The sequence below is a fragment of the Vipera ursinii genome, assembly GCF_947247035.1.
Source record: "Vipera ursinii genome assembly, chromosome: 3".
NCBI classification, from domain to species: domain Eukaryota; kingdom Metazoa; phylum Chordata; class Lepidosauria; order Squamata; family Viperidae; genus Vipera; species Vipera ursinii.
The window spans coordinates 69,987,290-70,013,152 of record NC_139516.1 but is presented as its reverse complement, the minus strand read 5'-3'; the positions used below and the strand labels follow the sequence as shown (position 1 = coordinate 70,013,152).

The following is a 25,863-nucleotide window of genomic DNA, read 5'->3' as shown; positions in this document are numbered from 1 at the left end:
TATAACGGGGCTTATTTCTGAGTAAGCATGTATACTGTTGTACAATACAACCAAAAAATGGTTTTGTACATTTGCCAGACGAAGCACGGGAACTGCTAAGAACTTACATCTTAAAGCAGTCTGGAAACTGCTTTCTTTGTGTTTGCAGAGCAATGCAAGCAGCAATTTGATTTATGCTGTGGTGCTTTGGATCCAAACCAACATTTTCACCAGCAGTGCTTTAAATTTGTATTGTTCATAAGTATTTTACAAACCGAAGATAATGATTGAAAACACTTGGGTTATAAACTGCAGATGTTTTCATTTGAGCCAAGTGAAGTGTTGTGCCAACTTCCATTTATGAATGCATTTGGACTTCCCCTTGAAAGGCTTATGGGTTGCCAACCTGTTTGATTTCTTGTATTGATTGAAATGTAGCAGTTTTCAATCAAAGGAACAATAAATTCAGAACCAAAATGTAACTAGCTGCTTTGGGTTATTTCTTTCCAAGTTTAAGTTGTTGCTAGATGCCTCTTCACCCTTCACCAGCTTTTCATAACTTTTTTTTTTTATATTGAGAGTTGAAACATACACACATTGCTTGTGTGTGATGGTGATACCACAACAAGAAACTGAGAACATTGCATTTGTATCTATTGCCTTGGATTCACTTCAGTGGGACTTGCTGCAATGGTGCTTAGGTTATTGTGATTAACAGAATGGGGGGTGGAAATGAACACCTCTAATTTAAAATAGTAACTCCTACACTATTGTGAAGTTTGAAAATAAGAGTATGAAACTTAACAAGCAGTTTTTAGTCATTATACCACTAACCTCCACCTTGGTGCTTTGATAGAAACATCACGGAAGAAAAACAATACTGTATTGTAGAGACACGCTGCTCTTTATTTATCCCTTTTAAATGTAATAACAGTAATCTACTTTATTTCTTACAATCTTCTCTGTTTTTTTCTTGCTCTCACAAAATTATTGTTTTTGTGTTATTGTAATGTTGCATTGAAAAGAATAAATACCATGATTTGCCTTTGAAGTAAAAAAAGAATGCATGAAATTATTTTAATAGTTTTGTTTTATCTTTCACAGTCTGTAGTATGTTTGCTTTCATTGTACCTCTCTATACAATGTGATTGCTCTTGGAAGATGGTTTCTTGCAAACATTGGAAGGGTTAAAAACTGTAATTAAGATTCCTTTTCACAGCTAATATATTTAGTATCATGGATATAAAATACTTTAATTAAATATCACTTCTTTTCATACTGTCTTCTGCCTATCATTGCACTGTACTGAATTTAAGTGTGTTAGAAATAATAAATCACTTTAGTTGCATCATTTAATAATGACATGAGAAATTGATTTGAGTCGGGCATATTCTGTAATCACATTCTGCTGCTATCGATACAATTATTGCTTTTAAGGCATCAGTTGGAAAGCCAAAGGGTGACCTCTACTTTTACAGCCTGACTTCACTGAACCATTTCAGAGGAACACTGAACTGTAAAGACATCTGCACATTCTTTCTTTCCAAATGGTTTGCAAAGCATGCCGACCTTTTAGCTTCAAGAATAGTGAACATATTTCACCTTTGATTCTGCATGCTCTATCCTGAAGAGATAGTTATGAATAACAAGAATAGCACTTGCCATAGTCAGATTCTATTCAACCATGTGGTGATAATCCTCGGACTGCCATAGAACTGGTGTAGCAAATCTGGGCTCGCTGTCCTCCTTGCTAGGTGAATTTGCACTTGGTATGCTGTTGTTTGTTATATTGAGGAAAGAAAAAGTGAAGCATAGGATAAGCCCGTGTAACCCAGCACTGCTCAGAATATCTGCCTTTCTATTGGTAATTGGGTTTTGCTGTGAATCTGTGGCTGGGGTAAGCTGCATGTTGGATGTTCCCCTGCTCTGTTGGAAGCAGGAGATCCTTGGATAAGTGACATATCCAAGCAATGCTTCCTTTGACTAGATTCTGCTTAAAGCTTAGGGAACAAGGATTAGTCTCATTTCAGATGCCCAATTCTGTTGATTGCTGTTCTTGGCGGCTCCTCTAATACTATCTTCCATCCAATTCCATGCATTTATCTGAGGCTACTGAACTCTATGTAAAGTAAGGTTGAACCCCTAAGAAAGACATGATTTATAGTTGGGCTATTTTAGAATGGAATACCAAATATTCACTAAAAAAAATAGTTTCCATTGCCCTTAAATGGTACATTCTGGAAGCTTGTCTGTGTTGAGCAATGCCCATCTTCCTGCCCTGTGATTGTTTCTGTGTGGGTGTGTGCTGACACAGGCTGCTGAGTAAGAGAGTGAACATTTGTCCCACTAATTTGTTGCAGCACTGGAGTGGAGTTTCTGCTCAATATTCCTACACGAGGAAGGGTTTATAAAGTGCTGGTAGTAGCTGGGAACGATGGGTCATTGCAGAGGGTCCAGTTGGGAAACTTACAGTTTGTTTTCCCTGGTGGTTTTTGTCTGCAATGCCACCTCCTCAAGCCTCACGTCACACATACGTGTCCTGTGGCAGTTCCCATTATCTTTGAAGATCAAGATGGTAGCCGTAGTCCCAATACAGCAGAAAGGTACCAAGTTGAGAAAGGCTGACCAAGTGAATTCAGTCTTGAAATCTTCTCGGTGAACTTAGGCATCAAAGAGAGCAAAGGCTCTCTTTCCTTCCAGATATCTTAATTTATGTAGAGTCGTACCGCAGGCAGCACAAGATGGTTCAGATGGATATATTTTTCAGATTTTCATTCCAGCAGTTTCAAGTGATGATTTAGCAACCTACTTTCATGTTCTATCGCTGTATACACACATTAATTGCTGATGAAACTGTGGCTAATCATAGATCTTGTAACTTTGTGCAGGATACCGGCCCATCTGGTTTTAGCCATCTGGTTTTGCTGCTGAATAGTCTCCATTCATTTTATTCAGTCAGGTTCAAGGTCCCATAGCAACAATTTTTAGACAATAACGCTCTTCCTTACTCTCATCTTTTTTTTAAAAAAAACCTTTTTAAAAAACTTACGTGTTTTAATACCTGCTTTCTAAGTGTTTTAAAAGGAAACTGGAAAATATTTTTAAAGCCAAGTCAGCCATAATTGTAGGTATTATTTTGTATGGCTGACACTTAAAATTGCAGGCAAAGCAGCTATTTGAGGTTTCAAGGGACAGTGTCATATTTCAAATAATAGTATGCTTTTCTTTCTTATTAACACTTTGTTATTTGCTTCCTATTTGGTGTTTTTAATTTCATGCTTTCTAAGAAAGCTGAGTAGCTGATACCAGCCTCATTACTGAGGTTTGATATGCTTTTATTTCCCATTTTCTATTTTTCCTGTAACGTGGATTATTTTTTTGAACTTGTTACAAATATTTTATACTTACTGAATACTTAAGCCACAAATGATGCCCTGCATCCCAGTCTAATTCATAATTATCTTCCTTTTGCCCACTTCAGATGTTTATGCAGTTTAGTTTTTTTTCTACGGTGCATTACTGGGACTTGGGCTGCTAGACAAATAATTAAGCAATTTATGAGAGAGGTTCCCTATTCTTATAGCTTGAGAATAGAATGGAACAATTCAGCTGCTTCTGGATGTAACCAAGATTTCCTTACCTGGGACTCAAACTCCTGAATTTCCTTCTGTGTCACAGCTGTTCTTGGAAACCGAGGTTCAACACATTTTCAAAATCCTAGAATGGAAGAGGCTACTGGTGCTGGGGATCTTAAAACATAGCATGGCCTCCCTATTGCGTATGTAGTAAAAGTTATTTCTGAAGATTTCCTTATGAAGAATTCTACAAAGAGGAGGGGCTACTAATGCCTTTTCTTACAAGAGGCTTATGTTATAGTTAGCTGATCTAGTCATTGAGCAGTCTCTAGTCCAGGGGTGTCAAACTCAATTTCATTGAGGGCCGCATCAGCATTGCGGTTGCCCTCAGGGGGCTGGGTGGGTGTGGCCTGAGTGGGTGTGGCCTACTGGGTGGGCATGGCTAGAGTGCGTATGGCCTACTGGGTGGGCGTGGCCAGCTCTACATCGTTCGCATCAAGGGTGCCTATGGGGGCCTGGGCAGGAGTGGGACAGATCTGAGGGTCTCTGGCAGAAGGAGGGTCTCTGGGCCAGGGCCAAGGCAGTGGGGGCCGCTCCCCCACTGTTTCCAGGATGGCTTCGCGGGCCGCATGAAACCACTTCGCGGGCTGGATCCGGAGCTCGGGCCTTGTGTTTGACATGTCTGCTCTAGTCTATAAAAATAACAGATTATGGAATACTGTTCAGCATGAATTGCTATTGGAAACACTTTCTACCTATGACAAGGTGTCTCTTACCTGATATATAATAGAACAGATATGCCTAACCCAGGGGTAGGCAACCTTGGCTCTTTTATGACTCGTGGACTTCAACTCCCAGAATTCACTTCACTTTCAATTCTTTGTAATGAGACAAGATAGGAAGCATTTGCAGTACATAAGAGGGTTTTTTTTGTTTCAATTACTATTCTTCAGCTGTTTTTCTAGACTCTTACAAGACCACATACATCTTTCCTGTACTGATGATTCATTTGCCTTTTTACCCAGATACTCAGGGCAAAAGTGTCGTTTAGGAGAACCCATCATTCCTTGAGTGTGTGTGTGTGTGTGTTTGGCTGGCAATCAGGTGCATGAGAAGAATAGCACAGCTACTCTTATTTTCAGGTGTGTGCTAATCCCTTTGCAGAACCACATTTTTTTATTTTTGTTAAGTTTTCCAGTGTTACCTGCTCCATTTTTTGAACGCAAACAAGACCTTCCAATTCATTACTACTACTACTACTATTATTATTAAGTTTGGGGGAAAACCTCTATTTTATTAAAGGGGTTTATAAATCACAGCATATTCTCATATTCACAGATGTTATGCTGTTACAACAAAACTTCCAAAGTATTGTGCAAAAACTTAAAAGCTGAAAGCCATGCCGTACAATCGTCACAATCGTTCTCCAGGAATTTTGTGTTGCCTCTAGCCTAAAAAGCAAAAAGCAACCATTTCCTGATGCTTTTCAAATGTTTTATTTCAGTGAACACAGTCCAATTTCAAACATTAAAAGGCAGCAGTTCAACCATTTTAATACAAGTGGTACACAAAATCCCTAGCATAAATAAATCTTTCACTGGTCTTGCGAGATAATTTAATATTTCTTAGAAGAAAAACTGAAGAAATGGGCATGTTGAAACAAAAGAGAATGGTTGCTAGAGTAAACGAAACCTTTTCGGTCTCAAAAGTGAAAGGTATTTAAAACAGAAACTAGGAGTTTCCTTTCTGACAATGCCAACTAAGCCCACTGGGTGGCTTCTGAAAGGAACTCTGCCACACTTGATTTCACAACCGTCTTGCAGAACTCTTAACTTCCTCTGGGGACTTCCTATTGCTCCCTCAACATGGCTTCTGCTTTGAGTCCATCATTGACCAACCATGCTGTCAAACATCCTTCAGTTTCACACAATGTGCAGTTCAACCTCAGCCTACTGACTTGACCTTCAATTACTGTAATCCTTGTGTCAGGCTGGGAAATTGCTTCCTGAGCAAATAACTAAAGTATCTTGAAACTTCAGTGCAACTTTTCTCTATTCAGTTCAACCTTATTTGCCTGCTGTCACCGTTCAGGCAGATTAATAACGGGGACCCACTGATCCATGTAGCGGCTTTCACGGCAAAAGCAGATCAGCTGACTTAGGGCTGGATCCTTCCATTGAGAAGCATGTGGATTCTGCAAGAGGAGAGGAGACAGAAAATGTTCACTGTCAGCACAAAGTAAAATGCTGCTGACAATAAAAGGACCTATATATAAAAGACACAAAATGCTCTAGATAAAGACTGCAATGCAACATTTATTACAGGGGGTGGGCAGGTGGGTGAAAGTTCAATTGAATACCTCCAATTGATCTTATAAAAACAAAGCTGCGTTAGTGATTTGGGGGAAAATTTAAACTTTTAAAATATCCAGGAGCTCACCCTAATAGAGTTGCCTCTCCCCCTATAACTAGCAAAAGAGCTAAAATAAAAAGTAGATTTTTTTAAAAAAAAGCCTGTCTGCAGCATGGTTTAGATAAAAAATAAGAAATCAATATTTTATTCACAAGCTTAGCATTATGCACATACTTCACAATTACAAAAAATCATTTGTCTTTGCATGAACAGCCAAGTAACTGTATAAAGTGTATTTGCAGTTCATGTCAAATAATGGCTTGACCTATAGAAATATTGGCTGCATTCCCTTATTACAACTTGAATGTAAAAAATATATTAAATATTGTAAACCTACTTCTTAAAGTATGTCTTCTGAAGTTATGAATAACTTAGCAGTTCCCAAATCACATCAAGGCCACAAATTACTAACAGTGACCAGTCTTTTAATCACAGCCAAGTGAATTATCTAATAATGACCTCTGAGCTAATTAGTAATGAGGAAAGACAAATATAGGCAGGGAGTTACTGTAGGAAGGTGACTCATGGGGTTGTACACTCCTGTTGTCAACAGGATGAAACATGTTTGTACAAGTCTTTGCTTTCAAATGCTCAATAAGCAAAGAGAGAGGTTGTGATACAATTTGTGCAGAGGAAAAGGCTAATTAAAGCAAAGGCCATGCAAATTCACACTTGGAACCAGATGCAGAAAGGTAAGAATGCTGGAAATTTAGGCTTACTTTGGCTACAATTATAGCTAAGTGGCAGGCCATGAAGAAGCAACAGAAATTATCCTGTCCCAGTAGGTTTTATACCCCATCTCTCAAGAAAACCAAAACTTACTGTTACTAGCACACAGTGCAAGTCCGCAGGCTGTTCAACCCCTCCGCTTGCCCCTAAAAGCAGAAGCTCTGCAAGGCGGCTTGGGTTATTCACTCGAAGTATATTAATGTCATTTTCACAACAAAAAGCTTGAATCAGAGTGAAGTGAATTTGTAAAGCAACATCCTGGTTGTCTTCCTCGTCTGCTGCCAACAGGCAAAGCACCACATTATCTGGATCCCTGAAGGGATAAAACAGTACAGATTGCATTATTCACAGCGTGACAAAAAATAATAGGTGTATTTTATAATGAGGAACTGAGACAAAACAGGAACTGAAGTCATGGAGCATATTACAAACATGGGAAATAATTTTGTCTGGGTATAAGCAGAAGCTGAGACATTGTCTTATATGGGCTTGAACTTCAGATGACAGAAACTAGATTTTTAAATGCTCAGCATCCACAGTTCCAGCCTAGAGTGGAAAAGGGCTTTTTTTTAAAAAAAAACAGCCTGATGACATTTTAGCATCAAGGCAAAAAGACATAAGCAAAATCCCTGGTCAGCAGTTTCCATTAGCTTAACTGTCATTTGGCTCTTAGAACTCTTGCATTGTGGGTAAATTGGAAAGAGAAATAACATAACTGCAAATGCAATGCTTCTGTGATCAACACAGAGAAAGCTGGACACATCTGCATTTGGCAAGAAACTCAGGATTTTTTTTTCCCTGCCTGCATAAATGCATGTTCAGGAGCTTTGCTTCCGACAGATCATCCCCGCCCTGATGTTTCCTGAGGTAGATCAATCAACCCGGTAAACATCAAAGTGCAATATCACCATGAAGAACTTGGGAGGATACTGTAGTTGTGGCTCCCAGGCAACAAGTCAGGCACCACCACCTCACTCTCCACTTACACGTTGAGTAGTTTGGCAGCCTCATACACCCCAACGGTGATGCTTCTCTGAGTCAGGGCTTTGCTCAGGACTTCTTCCAGGGCATCCCCCACCTTCTCCATGCTGGCAAACCCAAGGAGGGGAAAGGAAAAAAAAAAGTTTCAAAACTCCAGCCAAAATGTATTCTCTCTCTCATCCAAGATCACCATAGCAATACATTTAAGGGGCCGTTTCTCTCCAGCCCCGAGGCCCTCACCCCTCCAGCCTATGCTGCATAACTCAAGATCCAACAGCTGAACAGAAAAGTCCTCTCAAGTGGAAACCGATCAGCAGCTCCTAAGGAAGCAGGGAGGGGGAGGGGAATCATTTCCGTCTACACTGGCAGGGGTCTTCAAACTTGGCCCTTTTATGACTTGTGGACTTCAACTCCCAGAATTCCTCAGCCAGCAAAGCTGGCTGAGGAATTCTGGGAGTTGAAGTCCACAAGTCATAAAAGGGCCAAGTTTGAAGACCCCTGGTCACTCTACAGGAGCGATCGCTGCCTAAGCTTAGTTCGTCTTAGTCCCGTGTCCTGTCAGAAAAGGCCGTGCCGTCCTCTCCTCATCACACACGCACACACACACACACACGAAGGCACAAAAACGCTGCCTTCTCCTAAGTTTCTATTCCCACACAGGCGCAAATCTCCCTTCCTCGCACCGCCTCTCTTCCCCGATCGCCTTCAAGCCTCTGCACCGCGCCTGGCCGGCTCCCCGTCCCCTCCTCCCCTGCCCAGCTGTGAGGTGGCAGTCACGGTTGCCGGCCGGCCGGCCGGCGGATCAACGCCCAGCGAGGTGATCTCCGCTGCGGCTTCCGCGTTGCTTGCCGGCCCTCCACCCCCAATTTCCACCGTGCAACTAACGGAACGTCTCTGCAGGGGAGAAGCCGTTCCTCGGACGGCCAAAGGGATCCCGTACCTTCCAAAAGCCTGATGGTCTCCAGCCAGATCTTCCAGGGTCATGTTGCAGCTGCAGGTGCCTGCAGAGAAGGACGGGAAGAGGTCGCGGGGATCGGGCGTTCTGCCCCGATCCTCCTCCTCCGCCGCCGCCTCCTCCTCCTCCTCCTCTCGCCGCCTCGACGTCCTGGAGGGTCTCTTCGCCGTTTGCTTTCCCGCAAACCGGCGGTCCCGTCTCTCCAGCAAGCCAATCCCCAGCTTCGGCGGCGGCGGCTGCCGCTGCGGCTCTCCCTCTGCTCGGAACTGCGCCGCGCGTCCCTTTGCGCTTTTGCCCCAAGTCTCCTTCGCTCCGCGCCGCTTGCAAGCCTTGGCGCCTCTCGATCTAGTCCCGCTTGCAGCCTCGGCGCCTCTCGATCTAGTCCCGCAACGCCGGCCGGCCGGCCGTCCCCTCGGCTGCTCTCCGCCGCCCAGCTGGAATGAGGGACAAAGGATCCCTCGGCCCGGAGTTATCCTGCCAACCCCTGGCCAACCGTCTGGCGTCTCATTTGCATACCGCCGCTCTATTGGGCCATGCAAATAAGGCGGTGGCGTGTGTTCCTCCACTTGACCCCCCCTCCCCCCGCCCGCGATTTCCAGCGGAGAGACAAGGCAGAGAGCTGTCACTGACTTTCCTCTGCCTTCGCTTAATGCTGATTGGGCGTGGCGGTCGCGAGGGGCGGCGCTTGCTGTGGGAGAGCGGCGGGCGGCTGGTTCCCTTCCTTCCCGCCTGTCTGGCTTCAGCTGTTTTTCCTGTTGGTGCGCGTTTCCCCCCCCCCCTCCGCGCTTTGTTTTGAAAGCGGGGGGGGGGGGTTAGGCGATCGAAGGGGAGGGATTGACGGTAAGCTTCTGTTTGCAGCCAAATTGTTCTGCCGATTTTCGTTTACAATAAATAATTGGTAGCAAGCGAGTTGCAAAAAGTCAGAGGGGAAACCGACCGGCTGCAGCGAAGTTTATCTCCCTCGGGGGCGGCGGGTGACGTTGTTGGGCTGACTGCCGAATGGTGGAATCCCTCCAGCACTAAGCTCAACAGCTGGCAACAGCTGGCTGCTTTTTCCTGGACTCGGGAGGTAACCAGGATTGGAGCTGGTTAATGCGTGGATGGAAGAGTGGGACGTCGAAACGTGCTGGAAGGCAGAGGCAGGTGTCTTCTGTTGTACGGTTGCGTTTGCGGAGACACCAGGTGCAGAGCACAACTCAACCTGAGTATTTTTTTTACTTAGCAGCTTAAGACCTACTCAGCCACAAACTAGCCCACCATGTTTTGGTCTCATGGGTTGTGCCAACCCAGCCCTTGCGGCTTGCCTATGATTCATTCGGTTGTGTGAACCCAGTCTCTTGAGTGAGTTCGGGCTCCCTTGTTCGGTTGTCATGTTCAAACACACCCACTGAATTAAGATGCCACTTCTTGTTGTTGCTGTTTATTTGGTTTGTTGTTGAGCTGCTAAAGACATCATGGATTAGATAGGCCACATGCCGTGATTATTAAAGCCAGTGACCAAAACGAAAACATTAATACAATCCTAGGTCAGAACAATATTACATATAATGAAGTAGAATAAAGTTAAAGGCCAATTGCAGTAATTAAATATCTGCATATCTACTACCGCAAATGCAGTAGTATGCCAGGTTCGAGCTGCAAAAAAACAAAATTTGTGGCAACCAAGTAAATGATTCTCAGTCTTTGGCAACGAGTAAAAAAAAATGGCTTAAATTGTTTTGCCAGTCACTGCTTGTTTACCTATTTGGCAATACCGAACCCTGAAAATAGCTCATATCCTGGAGAGAGGCCAAATGATGTCAACCTGTTCATAATAGTATTCCACCATTGCAGCCTAGGATTGTCAGATATTGGAAAGGAAAGCAGTCCAGTTGGAGCCAGGGGGATCCTCAGCCAAGCTAATAAAATAGCTTGCCAGATTTGCACCTTGATTCTAATTAGACCACTTGCAGATCTCAAGGCTGCATTGGAAATACTACTAGGAGTCAGAGCTCTTAGGAAACCTGACTGGATTTTTTTTCAAAAGTTTCAAAATTTGTATAAGGCCTGTGCTGCTGATTCTGCAACCTTTTAATGGCAGCCAGAATGAAAATTCTCCCCCGTTTTCAAACTGATGTGGCATTCCTGTGCCTCCGAGAAGGCATGAGTGGCTTGACCTTCTGGAAGCTTAGAAGATAGCCACTTAATATCTCAAGCAGCTTGCTTCGTAATCTACCTGTAGGCTAGCGGTGAATCTTAAATCTGTTGAAGAAAACCATTATTTTAATTTGGGGGAATTAATAAACTGTTCTGTCCTTGACCCGGGCAGGCCTCAAAAGAATCCCTATTGGGCAAGAACATTAAGGATTCCCTGCAGGTGTGCCTGGATCAGTGGCAGAACAGGATCTATAGTGCTTTGCCATGGATTACCAATTTGTTGTAGTTACAGTGGCTGTGTTAACTAAATCTTGCTGGATCCTAACTAATTGCCGATGTTCTTATCTACACTAAACCACACAGTCATCCACATTTTAGTCTAGCATGTTCAAACTCAACAATTAATATATTTTATTGTTTTCTCATTATATTTCTCTCTTTCAAAAGGCTAAGGCAAGGCCACTAGGGAGTCCCCACTCCACCTAACAACCACTTTTTTTTACTTCAGATATCTTTATTTACAAAAAATAAGCCTGGTGCAAGTCACCTTTATGACTCTAGCAAGTTGAATCCAAGGACAAGAGAAGAGAAAGGGTGGGTCCAATCGTGCCATGTTAATTGGGTTTTTGTTTTGTGCATGTGCATTCCATATGGATGAGAACAACATCAAGCAATGACTTGTAGGTGTAAAAATATGTCATCCAGAGCTAAGCACTACAGACTCAATTTTTAAATTACCTCCAATATAATAATTAGTGTGGCCATGTGAACCCATCAATGCATACTTTCAGTGGTTGGATACTGGTTGTATTTGTGTACATGACACCAAGTTGTAGTTTGTGTCACCACGATTTTTTGTGCGAGCTGTGATTTCCAAAGCAGAATGGCTAAGTTCACACAACACACCAATCAAAAGCAGATAAATCACATTCTCATCCTTGTTTATCTGCTGTTGGTTCAGTATGGTATGTCCACTCTGTTGTTGCATGCATCAGTTTGCAGCAGGGACTCTGAAAATGTGTTATGCAACTCCAAAAATTCCCAGTTATGAGGGCTTCTTAGGAATTTTAGAAACTGCAGTTTATCACACTTTTAGTGCATCACTAAAGGGAAAGCTGCATCACTAATAGTTAAACAAAGTCATTGACATCCATACAAATAAGAACACTATCAGGGTCTAAACAAGTGGATCTAAATATTAACTAGCTGTAAGCAGCAATTTCTGTTAAGGCCAGAGTGCCTTATTGTGCCAAACAAACGATGATATTTTTGATATATTTCAGTATTATATAGAATAGAAAAAATAACTACTTCTGAAGCAGAATGGAAAGCCAGCATACTGTATTGTTAGTTTAGTATAAATTGTGTACTGAATGTGTTATTCAGTTACATGGAAATTAGTTGGTATAAATGACAGTTGTCTAGAGTCACAATGGAAAGCTGAACAAAGGAAAACAATTATGACAACCTATCACTTCTGAACTGGAGAAAGGAAGGAAATGGTCTGTGTCAAATAAATGTAAACTAGGAGCTGGTAGAGATCTGCTGTATGAACGTACATCTACAAAATAGCTTGCAAATTAGTTGAGATTTTTATTCTGCTTTTATGAGACAAGACCAAAATGACAGATTTTAGGTTTCATAATAAAAAGGTATATTTTCTGCCAATCTTTGCAAATCTATGGTAGATCAATGGTAGAAAGCACTTTGAGTTTATTTCACAATCCAAAACACCAATGAAGAAGCTCGCATTGAAAGAATAACCTGTAAAGAACATGGTGCTGAGCTTCCAGTTTCTTTATAACTGATCTTGGTTTGAAAAAAAAACACGAATAATTGTGCATGGACAGAAAAAGTGAATTCTGCAGTGTGTGTTTTGGGTTCTCTTGCTCTCTCTCTCCACCCCCCTACCCTGATAACTACATCCCTGCAGTATTCCTCAAACCAATAAGTATAACCGTCATGTGGACAGCTAAAACAAAGGTTTGGAAGTGGGATGATTTCATTTTTTGGCACTTTTCTCACAGAATTTGGGGCATAAATTTTAATTGCCCTGCATTACATTTTGTACTTTTTATCTTATCGTAAGCCGCCCAGAGTCAATTATTTATTTATTAATTAAACATTTTAATACATAAATAAAAATTGAAATCAATTGAGAATGTGCAAATTGTGCAAGGCAAAAGAGTAGCACCCCTTTTGCTGCGGTTGTTTCCTCATGCAAGTGGGAACCCTCACACAGTAAGAGGCTTGGATAGACTCTGGTGGGATAGTTGACTGTGGAGTAAACAAAGTCAAGATGATGGCTAATCAAAGTCCTTCCGCTTTGCAGGCATGCACTTATGAAAGGGGCGGGACTTGGATTGCACATCTATGACTGCCAAATGGACTTTAATGGATGCTGCCTCCATGCCTAGTTACTTCTCACAATCTGATTTGTGTCTCACATACAGCCCATGTGATTCCCTCTGCATGGTACATCTACCATCGTTGTCCCTGTATAAAGTCAAAAGGAGCACAAATTATGGGAATCCTTGGCTCTCCACCTCTGGTAAGTTCTGATGGGTAAGAATGAAAGTTCCGGTTTGTTGTATATGCAAAAGCATATCTGGTGATAGTTTGGCTATTACCTATCAAAAATTGTTTAACCAAATGTTATCAATGCTTACTGCAAAACAAAGCATCAGTCTGAAGCATAAATGCATTTCCAACAATATTGCTAGGTCCTATATAGGAATGTTAATACGCAAATATAATACTGCTAAGCTTGTAAGCCGCCCTGAGTCTTCGGAGAAGGGCGGGATATAAATGGAATTAAAATAAAAATAAAAATAAATAAATATGGCTGCAGCCCTGTGCTTATAATAACCCCATCACATGCTTTCAATAGATTCCAAAAGATTGAAGATCCTTTCTAGAAGGTGTTAGGACTTAAAACAAGTCCTCTCCCGTTCCATTTTCCCTTCCATATCAACAAGTAGAAATCATTGCCTTGTGCTTATATCTTCTGGAATATTTTGGGTTTTTTCTTGGATGTACAAGCTGCATGTCTTGAGAATTTCTTGAATATCTGTATTCAAGCTGTATCTCATTTGAAGCTGTCTGGTTTTTGCCAAAATTGTATGTATTCAGTCATTTAAGTGTGTTCCCAAATATGATCTAAACATCATAAACTACTCCCAAATATAATCTAAACCTATCTCCAGAAGCTGTTAAATGCTCCAACACTGAAAGTTTTAAAGAAGAGATTGAACAACCATTTGTCCTGCTTGAGGCAGGGGGCTGGACTAGGAGACCTCCAAAGTCCCTTCCAACTCTGTTATTCTGTCTGTTTTGTATGTCTGTTACATATTCACATCTTTCCACCCCATAGCCAGATAGACTTCTTCAAAAGTATGACTCATACATCCAATGGAGCTTTCTCCACTAGTTAGCTATGCCTAGAATTGCAAAGGAAGACTGCAACCTTACAGAAGTTTATTCAGAAGAAAATCCTGTATAGTGAAACTTAATTCTGAAAAAATGTGTACAGTTTTGTCTAAATTATTACAGGAATCTGAGGCATCAATTTCACTTTTTTTAAAAAAAAAATGTGCTGATGTATATTTATCTAGTGGTGAAATATGAGCATCATCCATACTACAGTATTTGGCATTTGAGGAAATGCCGTCTAATTAAATCCATTCCCTTTTGGACCTCATCTGCAGTCTCAATTGTGTTTTCCAGTTTTATAATTACATTGGCAGAAACCAAATGTTCTGCTTCTTCTAAGAATCCTGGTTAAAGAGAAGCAAGAAAAGGGGGCATGTGAAAATTCAGAACAAGTTTGGAGAACGATAGAATATTGGTTATTGTTAAAGCTCAGAGCTATTGCACTGGGATCAATGTGACTGTATTAAAACCTCATTAAAGGTGTGGATTAAAAAGAATATAGTAACCAAAATGCCATACATTCCTAAAAATCAATTAGGAATTATGATTAAATTATATATAATCTAGGGACTTTTCCCTAAAAATAGAGAAAAACAGATGTTGGAATATAGGAATAGTTAGTAGATTAATTTTTTGTTGTTGTCAAAACTATGGTCACAATTTCAGGGATTTTTAAACTTGAAGCAATTTTATTATCATTTTTTTTAATCCTGTAGAAGTTTAGTATTAAAGGACGGACTAGAAACGATGTAAGCCAGGGGTCTTCAAACTTGGCCTTTTTATGACTTGTGGACTTCAACTCCCAGAATTCCTCTGCCAGGCACGTTGAAGTCCACAAGTCAAAAAAGGGCCAAGTTTGAAGACCCCTGATATAAGCAAACCAATTACAAAATAAGGCTAGTTCCATCTTTTAATGTCCCTTTATTTCTAAATTTAGAAAATACTACAGGTGAAACTCGAAAAATTAGAATATCGTGCAAAAGTTCATTTATTTCAGTAATGCAACTTAAAAGGGGAAACTAATATATGAGATAGACTCATTGCATGCAAAGCAAGATAGTTCAAGCCGTGATTTGTCATAATTCTGATGATTATGGCGTACAGCTCATAAAAACCCCAAATCCACAATCTCAGAAAATTAGAATATTGTGAAAAGGTGCAATATTCTAGGCTCAAAGTATCCCACTCTAATCAGCTAATTAAGCCATAACACCTGCAAAGGGTTCCTGAGCCTTTAAATGGTCTCAGTCTGGTTCAGTAGGAATCACAATCATGGGGAAGACTGCTGACCTGACAGTTGTGCAGAAAACCATCATTGACACCCTCCATAAGGAGGGAAAGCCTCAAAAGGTAATTGCAAAAGAAGTTGGATGTTCCCAAAGTGCTGTATCAAAGCACATTAATAGAAAGTTATGTGGAAGGGAAAAGTGTGGAAGAAAAAGGTGCACAAGCAGCAGGGATGACCGCAGCCTGGAGAGGATTGTCAGGAAAAGGCCATTCAAAAGTGTTGGGGACTTTCACAAGGAGTGGACTGAGGCTGGAGTCAGTGCATCAAGAGCCACCACAACAGAGACGGATCCTGGACATGGGCTTCAAATGTCGTATTCCTCTTGTCAAGCCGCTCCTGAACAATAAACAATGTCAGAAGCATCTTACCTGGGCTAAAGAAAAACAGACCTGGTCTGTTGCTCAGTGGTCCAAAGTCCTCTTTTCTGATGAGAGCAACTTTTGCATCTCATTTGGAAACCAAGGACCCAGAGTCTGGAGGAAGAATGGAGAGGCACACACTGCAAGATGCTTGAAGTCCAGTGTGAAGTTTCCACAGTCTGTGTTGATTTGGGGAGCCATGTCATCTGCTGGTGTTGGTCCACTGTGCTTCATTAAGTCCAGGGTCAACACAGCCGTCTACCAGGAGATTTTGGAGTACTTCATGCTTCCTTCCGCAGACGAGCTTTATGGGGATGCTGACTTCATTTTCCAGCAGGACTTGGCACCTGCCCACACTGCCAAAAGCACCAAAACTTGGTTCAATGACCGTGGGATTACTGTACTTGATTGGCCAGCAAACTCACCTGACCTGAACCCCATAGAGAATCTATGGGGCATTGCCAAGAGAAAGATGAGAGACATGAGACCGAACAATGCAGAAGAGCTGAAGGCCGCTATTGAAGCATCCTGGTCTTCCATAACACCTCAGCAGTGCCACAGGCTGATAGCTTCCATGCCACGCTACATTGAGGCAGTAATTGCTGCAAAAGGGGCCCAAACCAAGTACTGAGTACATATGCATGCTTATACTTTTCAGAGGTCCAATATTATTCTATGTACACTCCTTGTTTTATTGATTGCATGTAATCTAATTTTCTGAGATTGTGGATTTGGGGTTTTCATGAGCTGTATGCCATAATCATCAGAATTATGACAAATCATGGCTTGAACTATCTTGCTTTGCATGTAATGAGTCTATCTCATATATTAGTTTCCCCTTTTAAGTTGCATTACTGAAATAAATGAACTTTTGCACGATATTCTAATTTTTCTAGTTTCACCTGTATATGGTATTTGAATACTTTTGACTACTATTTAATATTCAAGTTAAAGATAGCAGGGAGCAATCCTGCATAACCCATCACTGAATGTGACAAATTTGAGGATATATGCTTCAGTTGGTAGTTGATTTCCTAGGGTATTTTTATACTTGATTTCACTAAAGGAACATTATCAACTATTTAAACTAACTTTTTGAGATTTAAGATTACAATGATCACAAGATATATTTTGTCCAATATTTCAGTGCATGGTTATAATGAGCAGAATTTTTAATTTGCCTGATCCAGCATTTAAACCAAGAATGGGCAAATGTTAGTATTAGGAAGTGTGCCTAGCCTTTTTTGAGTGGTGAGTGATGCAAAGGAGGTCTTAGATTTTCTAGCAGAAGCTGGTTTTGCTGGAAATTATGGGGCTTACTTTATTTTTTGAATTGTTAAAGACTATTTTAAAACTTACATTATATGTTTTATTGTTTCTCACCAACTTACCTGGAAGCATATCATCCATTTTCAGCAGTGTGAACCACCAGCTACATAGAAGGGGTATAAGGGCTGCACTTGGCCCTCGAGTTTCAGATGGACCATCCCTGATTTCTTTAACCATTGCCTTTTGGGGATATGTTTCCTGAAAAGTTTGATATTAAATACTTTTTGAGAGGGTAGTATATCTAATATGGAATTTCTTTCTAATACTCAACAGCCATATTTTTCAATACTTGAAAGAATGCTTAGTATAAGTAGATCCACTTATAGATAACTAGCTGGAATTTTTTCTTTCATAAACATTGTATTTATTTAAACAGGCTACAACCTTCAATTTCAAACTTAATACCATCTCCAGAAGGAAAAAAATAGATAAAATAAATTCATCTGTTCGCATTATTGTATTCTCATCTAAGATTAAGACACTTAAAGGGAAAGACTTTATGCTTCTCCCAAATCAGTGCTCTCGTCCACTGTACCTCAATGTCTCTGATTTATGTCCATGTTGGGTCCAGTCATCAACCATTATTGTAAGTCTAGGTTCCCACCAAAATGCTGGAGCTCTATAGGGCTTCGGAAAGGTGTTTTTCCACTGGTGGGAACCCTCTCCCTTGAGGATTTCTGTTATGATGGCATCATGCCATTATCCTAGTATTTTACCATTCACTGTTCTATTCAGTTATCAGCAGAAGGTTAGTGTCATGGCAATTTAGGACGCTGAGCTTGTCGATCAGAAGGTCGGCAGTTTGGCGGGTCAAATCCTGAGTGCTGCGTGACAGAGTGAGCGCCTGTTACTCGTCCCAGCTTCTGCCAACCTAGCAGTTCGAAAGCACATAAAAATGCAAGTAGAAAAATAGGGACCACTATGGTGGGAAGATAACAGCATTCCGTGCGCCTTTGGCGTCTAGTCATGCCGGCCACATGACCACGGAGACGTCCTTGGACAAGCGCTGGCTCTTCGGCTTTGAAATGGAGATGAGCACCGGCCCCTGGAGTTGTATACAACTAGCACGCATGTGCGGAGGAACCTTTACCTTTTTTTAATTTCCCCCTATTATAACAACTTCAGTGATTTTGTGTAACTTGCCAAACAAATAAATAGATCACATAGGTGGTGTTATTTGTCTTCCATTCATCAGCTAGATGAGAACACCACAAAATACATATAAAGTTTCCCTTTTCTTTTGTGGACAGCAGCAATGAAGATGCTTACAGGTTATTTCCTAATTGCTGCAGTCTTTGTCTGCAGGTTCACATCTTTGGATGTGCAAGAGGGAACATGGCATGAAAACCTCTTTGCCTGAGAGTTACTGAAGGTAGATTCATTTCTAGAAGAAAAATATTCAGCTGCTAGACAGCACAGCTCAAAAAATGTTGCCAGAAGGTTTCCTACATCTGAACAATTTTTGTATGATCCTTTGGATACGTCAAAGGGTTTTAAGCATTTGGGTGCTTCCAGAGAGAAGAATTCCAATATTACCCATCAAAAGATGCTGTACCATGCAGCAGTTTCATCTTTCTTCTTTTAGTGGTGAGAAAAAAGATGGGAAATGTTGAGAAAACATAAAAGGAAAGACTTTGTTTCTTGCTCTCCTGCTCCTCACGATCATTAGTGAGATGCTCATCCTCGCTCACTTCAAAGCTTTTTTTACTGAAGCAAAGATAAATGCCAACGTTACAAAAAGAAATATAATGATGGAGAGACAGACCTCTTTGCTGAGTTTTCCCAACTGGCCAACCAATCCCAAATTCCTATAATTTATTCTTCGATAGGTCTACCAGAACCAGGTTGCAAAACTCCAGATGATCCCCAGATAGGGAAAAAAATTAGAATCTTCTGATCCTGGTTGGCCAGATTATTTTTGCCTCCCAAATCTGAGAGACCTACTTTTGAGAATGGCTCAGATGTCTATTAGCACCACTTTGGGGTGTTTTTTTGTTTTTTTACACAGTCACATCCTGAATTTTTAGTATTCTCGTAAATTGATGTAAAGGCTCAGCTATGATGAGAAACTTTGTACTTGTGTTGCAACAGGAAGGGAGAAGCCATAGAGCTGTTGATGTCACCAAGGCTGTCTTGAAAAGCAAGGTCCACGTTTGCACATTGAAAAATGTCTGCTGGAGATATGAACAGAGCAATATTAGCCACTTGCAGATTTTAATTAGTGCAGTTCTTCAATGAAGGGGGAAAGTAGATTACATTTCAGTCAAATTTTTAGATCTCCAAGAGTTTAACCTGAGAAATGTGAGAAGGTAGAACTTCTACAACTTACATATAAGTGTGTGTGTGTGTGTGTGTATGTGTGTGTATGTGTATGTATGTATGTACATATATATATTCTTCTGGAGTCCATTTAAGCCCACACCTACTGCTTCAATATATACCACTTATACCTTCATCAACTGAAGTAAGTGTGAACATATGACAACTAAACTAAACAAGCCCCAAAACCTTCGGGAAAGGGCGGTATATAAATGTAATAAAATAAATAAAATAAATAAATAAATAAAACATCTGCGAAGAGCCCTTAACTACACAGATTTGGTTTTGGATATTGATTGTTTACTCACCAACATTCCAGGTAAATCCGGCTTAATGATACACATTGCATCAAGACACAAAGTTCTCTATAAATTCCACAATATGAGTCAGCATTTTCTTTATCAGTAAATATCCAAGGAAGAAAGGACATTAAGAGCAGAATTTTCTCCTGCAGGATGAAATAACTTATTTCTGTCTCGGCAAAATAAAGGACAGAAATACAGGCTGCCAGTCATCAGCACAACATATATACTGTATTTCTTGCTTTATTTGTACAGGAATGCTGCAAAAGAATTTCATTTGTTATGTGATAGACGCCAGAAGGTAATGGCAAGGCGTCACATGCAGTGAATTTCCTCCCTGTTTGCTTTGATTTCAGGTCTGCAGGAAAGAAGCAGAGACTGAGCTTTCACCTCTTTTTTAAACAGTAATTGTATTAAAAACAGTATAAAAACTAATGCAAATTAAAAAAAAGAATAAAAAGAAAAATAGAAGGTGCAGAAAAGAAAAATAAGAATATATAGGTAGCCCTCAACTTATGACCACAATTGGAACCAGAATTTCTGTTGTTAAGCAAGACAGTTAAGTGAATCATGCCCAATTTTACAACCTTTTTGTCATGGTTGTTAAGGAAATCACTGAAAATAATAACAATAACAATAATAATACATAAAAATTGGAAGGGACTTTGGAGGTCATCTAGTCCAACCCCCTGTTCAGGCAGGAAACCCTATACCATTTCAGACAAATGGCTGTCCAGTCTCTTCTTAAACCTTCCAGTGTTGGAGCTTTCACAGCTTCTGGAGGCAGGTTGTTCCACTGGTTAATTGTTCTAACTGTCAGGAAATTTCTCCTTAGTTCTAGGAGAAATTTGGTTAGCTTCCATCCGTTGCTTCTTGTCCTGCCTTCAGGTGCTCCCTGTTCTTGTTGAAAGAAACATTGTAGAGCTGGCATAGTCATACTCCACTCAGTATCAAGGATGTAGCTGCAGAGGTGGTCAACAGTATTAAGTATCTGGGGGTGCAGATAACTAACAATCTGACTTGGTCTCTCCACACGTCATCCTTACTGAAGTGTGCAAACCAGCATCTGCATTTCCTGCGTCGGATTAGGGGAGCACATCTCTCTCCTTCTGTCCTGGCCACTTTTTAAAGAGGCAGGATTGAGAGCATTTTAACAAACTGCATCACTCTCTGGTTTGGTGGCAGCAGTGCCTCAGATAGAAAGTCCATACAAAGAATGGTAAGGACAGCCGAGAAGATCATAGGAAGCTCGCTTTCTGGTATTCAGGATGCTCCTTATAATTGCTATGTGCTTAGAGCTCAAAGCATTGTTAGAGACCCCACATACCCACTTTACTGTCTGTTTCTGTTGCTCCCCTCTGGGAGGAGGTTTTGAAGTATTTCTAGCAGGACCACCCGATTCTATAATAGATTCATTTTTCTCGCCATGCACATGTATACATAACCCGAACTAGACTGTTGTTTCTCTGTGTCATAGAATATATGTGGGTATATGTATAATTCTGTATTTATTTATTTATTTATTTTTGCCATTTTTATGTGGTGTATATTGGAGGTGGTGACCCTTTGAGAACTGAATGCAACAAAATTTTATTTTAATGTATGCCGACTAGTGTAAATTCAAAGAGACAATAAAGTTACTCTATTCCTGTGGTGGCGAACCTATGGCACGTGTGCCACAGGTGGTACACAGAGCCCTCTCTGTGGGCACACGCATCATCGCCCCAGTCCTAGGCCTTCAGCTGGGTTTTATAAAAGCTTTTCGCTTTAGGCCTCCACTGCCATGTGAAAAAAAAAGGTTCAATCAATCAATCAATTTCAACTTCTTGCGGGGAAAAAAAAGATCTTGCAAAGTTGGAATTGATTGATTGAACTTTTTAGTCCCACCCAGTCTGCCATTACCACCACAGTCACACCCACCCAAAGGGCCATGCCCACCCAATGGGCCACGCCCAACCAGGACCCAACGATACATAAGTGGGTTTTGGCTTACAGTTTGGGCACTCGGTCTCTAAAAGGTTCACCATCACTGCCCTATTCTATTCTATTCTATTCTATTCTATTCTATTCTATTCTATTCTATTCTATTCTATTCTATTCTATTCTAATCACAAAGTCATTAAGTTAATCTGGCTTCTCCCACTGACTTTGGGAAGGTTGCAAATGGTGATCAGGTGAACTGTTATAAGTACATGCCAGTTGCCAAATGCCCAAATTTTGACCATGTGATCTTGATTTTAGCACGTACGGTGGAAGTGGAAAGTTGCCAAAAAATTTCAATACTAATAAATATGCTGATTCAAAATATTTTGAAGACTAATTAATGTACCATTGAAACCAGAAACTTTTCTTTTGGGACTAATGGATAGATGGCTGGAAAAAAACCATGGAAGTTTTTTCTTGTATATGACAACTGCAGTGAGATTACTCTATGGTCAAAAGTGGAAAAAATCTGACTACTCACAATAGAGGAATGGCTGCTGAAGATGATGGCGCTTGCAGAAATGGATAAATTGACTTCACTAATTACAGAAAAGACAATATCTCCATTTAGGGCTGACTTGCAACCCCGTCTAGACTTTTTGCATGAAACGGGGGGGGGGGGGGAATGCATGTAGGATTTGTGGTTTGATATTAGAAAAAAAATCAGTAGTAGAAAAAATGAGTTTTTTAAATTATTGAGATAATGTTATTATCTTCTGTTATTATCTGTTATAATGTTTTTATCTTTTCATCTTGTACTTTTCTTTCTCTTTTACTTTATTTGTTTTTATTTGTTTTTTATTTATGTTAGTTTTATATTCTCATTAAAACTTTATGTTCCTTAGCCAGTCATGATGCTCTTCCACCTCTGTGCATCCTATGTCAACTCCAGACTGCTAGAGTCAGCCTCTGGTTTGGCCAGCACTCTGGACCTCCAGCCTAGATCTTGCCTGGCAAAGAACTAAATTAGCCTTGTTTCTGAGCCATAGCCGTGCACGCTCCAGTGGGAATCATAATTACAGGGGGGAGGTGTCCAAAGAGGGGCACAAAGCAATGAGAATCCAAATATAAGGAGCCTAAATCTGGTGCTGCTGCTCTGAACTATGTACTCAGCCTTACCCTGCTGGACCTCAGCATCTTCTTCAGAAGAAACAGAATTACTCACCAATTCACCCAAACTGGATTGAACCATTCCTGATAAAGGCGACATCCTTGTGCTTGGTGTGAAAGTTGCAACTTGTGCAAAATGTGGCAGCCGGATGGGACATCCGACTGTGCACGACTGACAATCAGCTACCAAGCCCTGTTCAGGCATACAGGCAGTCCTCGACTTACAACAGTTCATTTACTGACTGTTCAAAGTTACAACAGCACTGAAAAAAGTGACTTATGACCATTTTTCACACTTATGACCATTGCAGTGACCTCATGGTCATGGGATCAAAATTCAGACGCTGGGCAACTGACTCATATTTATGACGGTTGCAGTGTCCCAGGGCTATGTGATCCCCTTCTGCGACCTTCTGGCAAACAGAGTCAATGGGGGAAGCCAGATTCACTTAATAACCGTGTTACTAATTTAACAATTGCAGTAGCCCACTTAACAACTGTGGCAAGAAAGGTGGTAAAATGGGGCAAAACTCATTTAACAAATGTCTCGCTTAGCAACAGAAATGTTGGGCTCAGTTGTGGTTGTAAGTTGAGGACTACCTGTATAATGCCCAAAGCAAATTGGAACCATAATGCTGACCAGTTGCACATTATAAACCTGCAGAGTCTTTAAAACTTAAATCTAAAGCTGTCTTGCTGCATGTGTTGTGACTACCTAAGTCAGGGGTCTTCAAACCTGGCCCTTTTATGACTTGTGGACTTCAACTCCCAGAATTCCTCAGCCAGCCTGCAGTCATTAAAATTGAGCTTTCTTTATGGGGCTGAAAAGGCTCTGAAAGGCTCTGCTCTGAAACCTATGAAGTCTCTACTTTCCTGTCCTTGTGCACCCCTCCTCCCCCCAAAATATACCTGTTCACTCAAGCCTGTCCCAGTGCAAATACAGGTAGTCCTCATTTAGCAACTGCCTCATTTAGCGACCACTTGCAGTTACAACGGTGTGATGAGAAAGTGACCTGATGATCAGTCCTCACAATTACGACTTTCACAGGTCTGTAAAGCAAAGGTAAGGTAAAATAAGAATGGAAGTACGGTCACGGTTTCACTTAGTGACTGCTTTGCTTATTGACCGAGTTGCCAATCCGAATTGCGGTTGCTCATGTACTTGCATTATGGATTAAAGTTTCGCTCTTTTATCTCTTTAATGCATAGGTGGTATGTTAACATGAATCATTTTCAATTTATTGGTTGCCGATTAATCATTTCATTAGTTCTTTATACATACCATTTCAAGATGACAACATGGGAAACTATATGTCTGCATCTCTCTGTCTGTACACAGACACCAACACATCCAACAGTATAAACATGCCCTAAACACTAGCTTTTGGCTTTTTTTTTCTCCCCTGGATTTGTAGTCATCTTCTGAACATGGTGAACTCTTAGGAACTCAAAAACTGGACTATTGTTGTGCAGACTTTCAGCCGGCTTAATAGGTATTGCCTTCCTAAGGATTTCAGATTGTCTTGTGGTTTAGCACAGCTGCTTTTGCTTTTAAAATGTTTTTACTGTTTGCTATAATTAGTGGCTGACAGTTTTAGATTAGTCAACGGGTGGCTCACGCACATGATCCTAACATGTTCAAAATACACATACCTACATAACAACTTCCTGCTCCAAGAAGCCCTGTCAGGGAGAGCACTTTTAGGGGGGCTTCTGTTCCCTGTCAAGCAATGTGATTTTCTGATAGATCAGAGCCCTGAAGCAGAAGCCAAAAAAATTGATGACAATGGTAAATTGCAGGGCAGGGTGGAATTGGCATAAGAGACTCTCTCTCTCTCTCTCTCTCTCTTTCATTCTTTGGTTTAAAGCCAGGTCAATTGCAAGAATCCTGGAGACACAATCTGATACGCAGTGCTTCAAGGAGTTGGTGAAAGGCATGCCAGTGGCCAACCCCTGAGTACAAGTAGTCCTTGACTTACGTTCACAAATTGAGCCCAAAATTTCTGTTGCTAATTGAAATGTTTATTGAGTTTTGACCCATTTTACGACTTTTCTTGCCACAGTTAAGTGACTCAATGAACTTGTTAAATTAGTAACTCGGTTCTTAAGAGCATCTGGTTTCCCCATTCATTTGCTTGTCAGAAGTTTGCAAAAGATGGTCACATGACCCCAGGACACTGCGACCGTCATAAATATGAGTCAGTTGCCAAGCATCTGAATTTTGATCATATAACCATGGGGAATGCTGTATCGGTCATTGAACTTGGAATGGTCCCTAGATGAACTGTTGTAAGTTGATTATTCTCTGTACTTGATAGGATACGTAGGGTTTTAACTAGAATAAAGAGAGAGTGTGCAGTCCTGAGTGGAAAGCTGGCTAATATGGATCAGAGTTGATTGCATGAACAGATCCGGAACAAGACTTGAATTGCACTCCAGGTGATGGGGAAGAGAGGAAGTCAGAAAAACAAAGGTATAGCAATACTTGGATAAAATGCCATTCGGGTTTAGAAAAAGGAATCCAACGTTAAATTCAACCCCTTTGTCTCCACAAGTTGTTTCCTGCATATTTCCTGGATATTTATGATCCGAGCTTGTCTCATCAGATTCCAGGGATTCCATATGCTCACCGTCTGTTGGCTGTTATTGCTTCAGTTTCAGAAATGTAATGCCGTGGCGCCATTCATGTCTGGTTAATAGAAGGATTTGAAAGCTGCCGTCATTTGTGTTTGCCCCTGGCACTCAGCTCCAAGTAGGATTGCACCTCAGGAGGAGAAAGTTGCGATGGTGTTGCCTTCAACCCACACTCGGACACTTGCTTTCTCATCCTTGCAAAAGCTGGATGTGGGACAATATTGGATCATGGCTTATCTATAACCTGCAACATAATCAAGCTTACCCATATTTCATGTGGGCTCCTCTCTCCCCCACCGTTTTCATTCTGCTGTTTTCCCAAGAAACTCGGGACAGCATA

The 25,863-nt window shown here is 41.0% G+C and overlaps 1 protein-coding gene and 1 long non-coding RNA gene across 5 annotated transcripts; one reads left to right on the top strand and one right to left on the bottom strand.

Annotated features, from left to right (window-relative positions):
• Positions 1 to 4,256: 4,256 nt before the first annotated feature.
• GADD45A (growth arrest and DNA damage inducible alpha) lies at positions 4,257 to 9,095 on the bottom strand. 4 transcript variants are annotated; one of them, XM_083360464.1, is made up of 5 exons: positions 9,023 to 9,041; positions 8,617 to 8,985; positions 7,682 to 7,783; positions 6,789 to 7,008; positions 4,257 to 5,748 (listed from the first exon to the last, which is right to left on the bottom strand). In XM_083360464.1, the coding sequence occupies exons 2-5, from the start codon at positions 8,658 to 8,660 to the stop codon at positions 5,635 to 5,637; spliced, it is 480 nt and encodes a 159-aa protein (XP_083216590.1). In that variant the 5' UTR covers positions 8,661 to 8,985; positions 9,023 to 9,041; the 3' UTR covers positions 4,257 to 5,634. The 4 variants fall into 4 exon arrangements, with proteins under 4 accessions (XP_083216590.1, XP_083216587.1, XP_083216589.1 ...); XM_083360461.1 differs by having other exon boundaries at positions 8,617 to 8,968; positions 9,002 to 9,031; XM_083360463.1 differs by having other exon boundaries at positions 8,617 to 9,095.
• A 228-nt stretch (positions 9,096 to 9,323) lies between these two features.
• On the top strand, positions 9,324 to 23,550 carry LOC310637984. The gene is made up of 3 exons (XR_014492009.1): positions 9,324 to 9,471; positions 13,221 to 13,318; positions 22,625 to 23,550. It is a non-coding gene; the product is annotated as an uncharacterized lncRNA (long non-coding RNA).
• Positions 23,551 to 25,863: the final 2,313 nt, after the last annotated feature.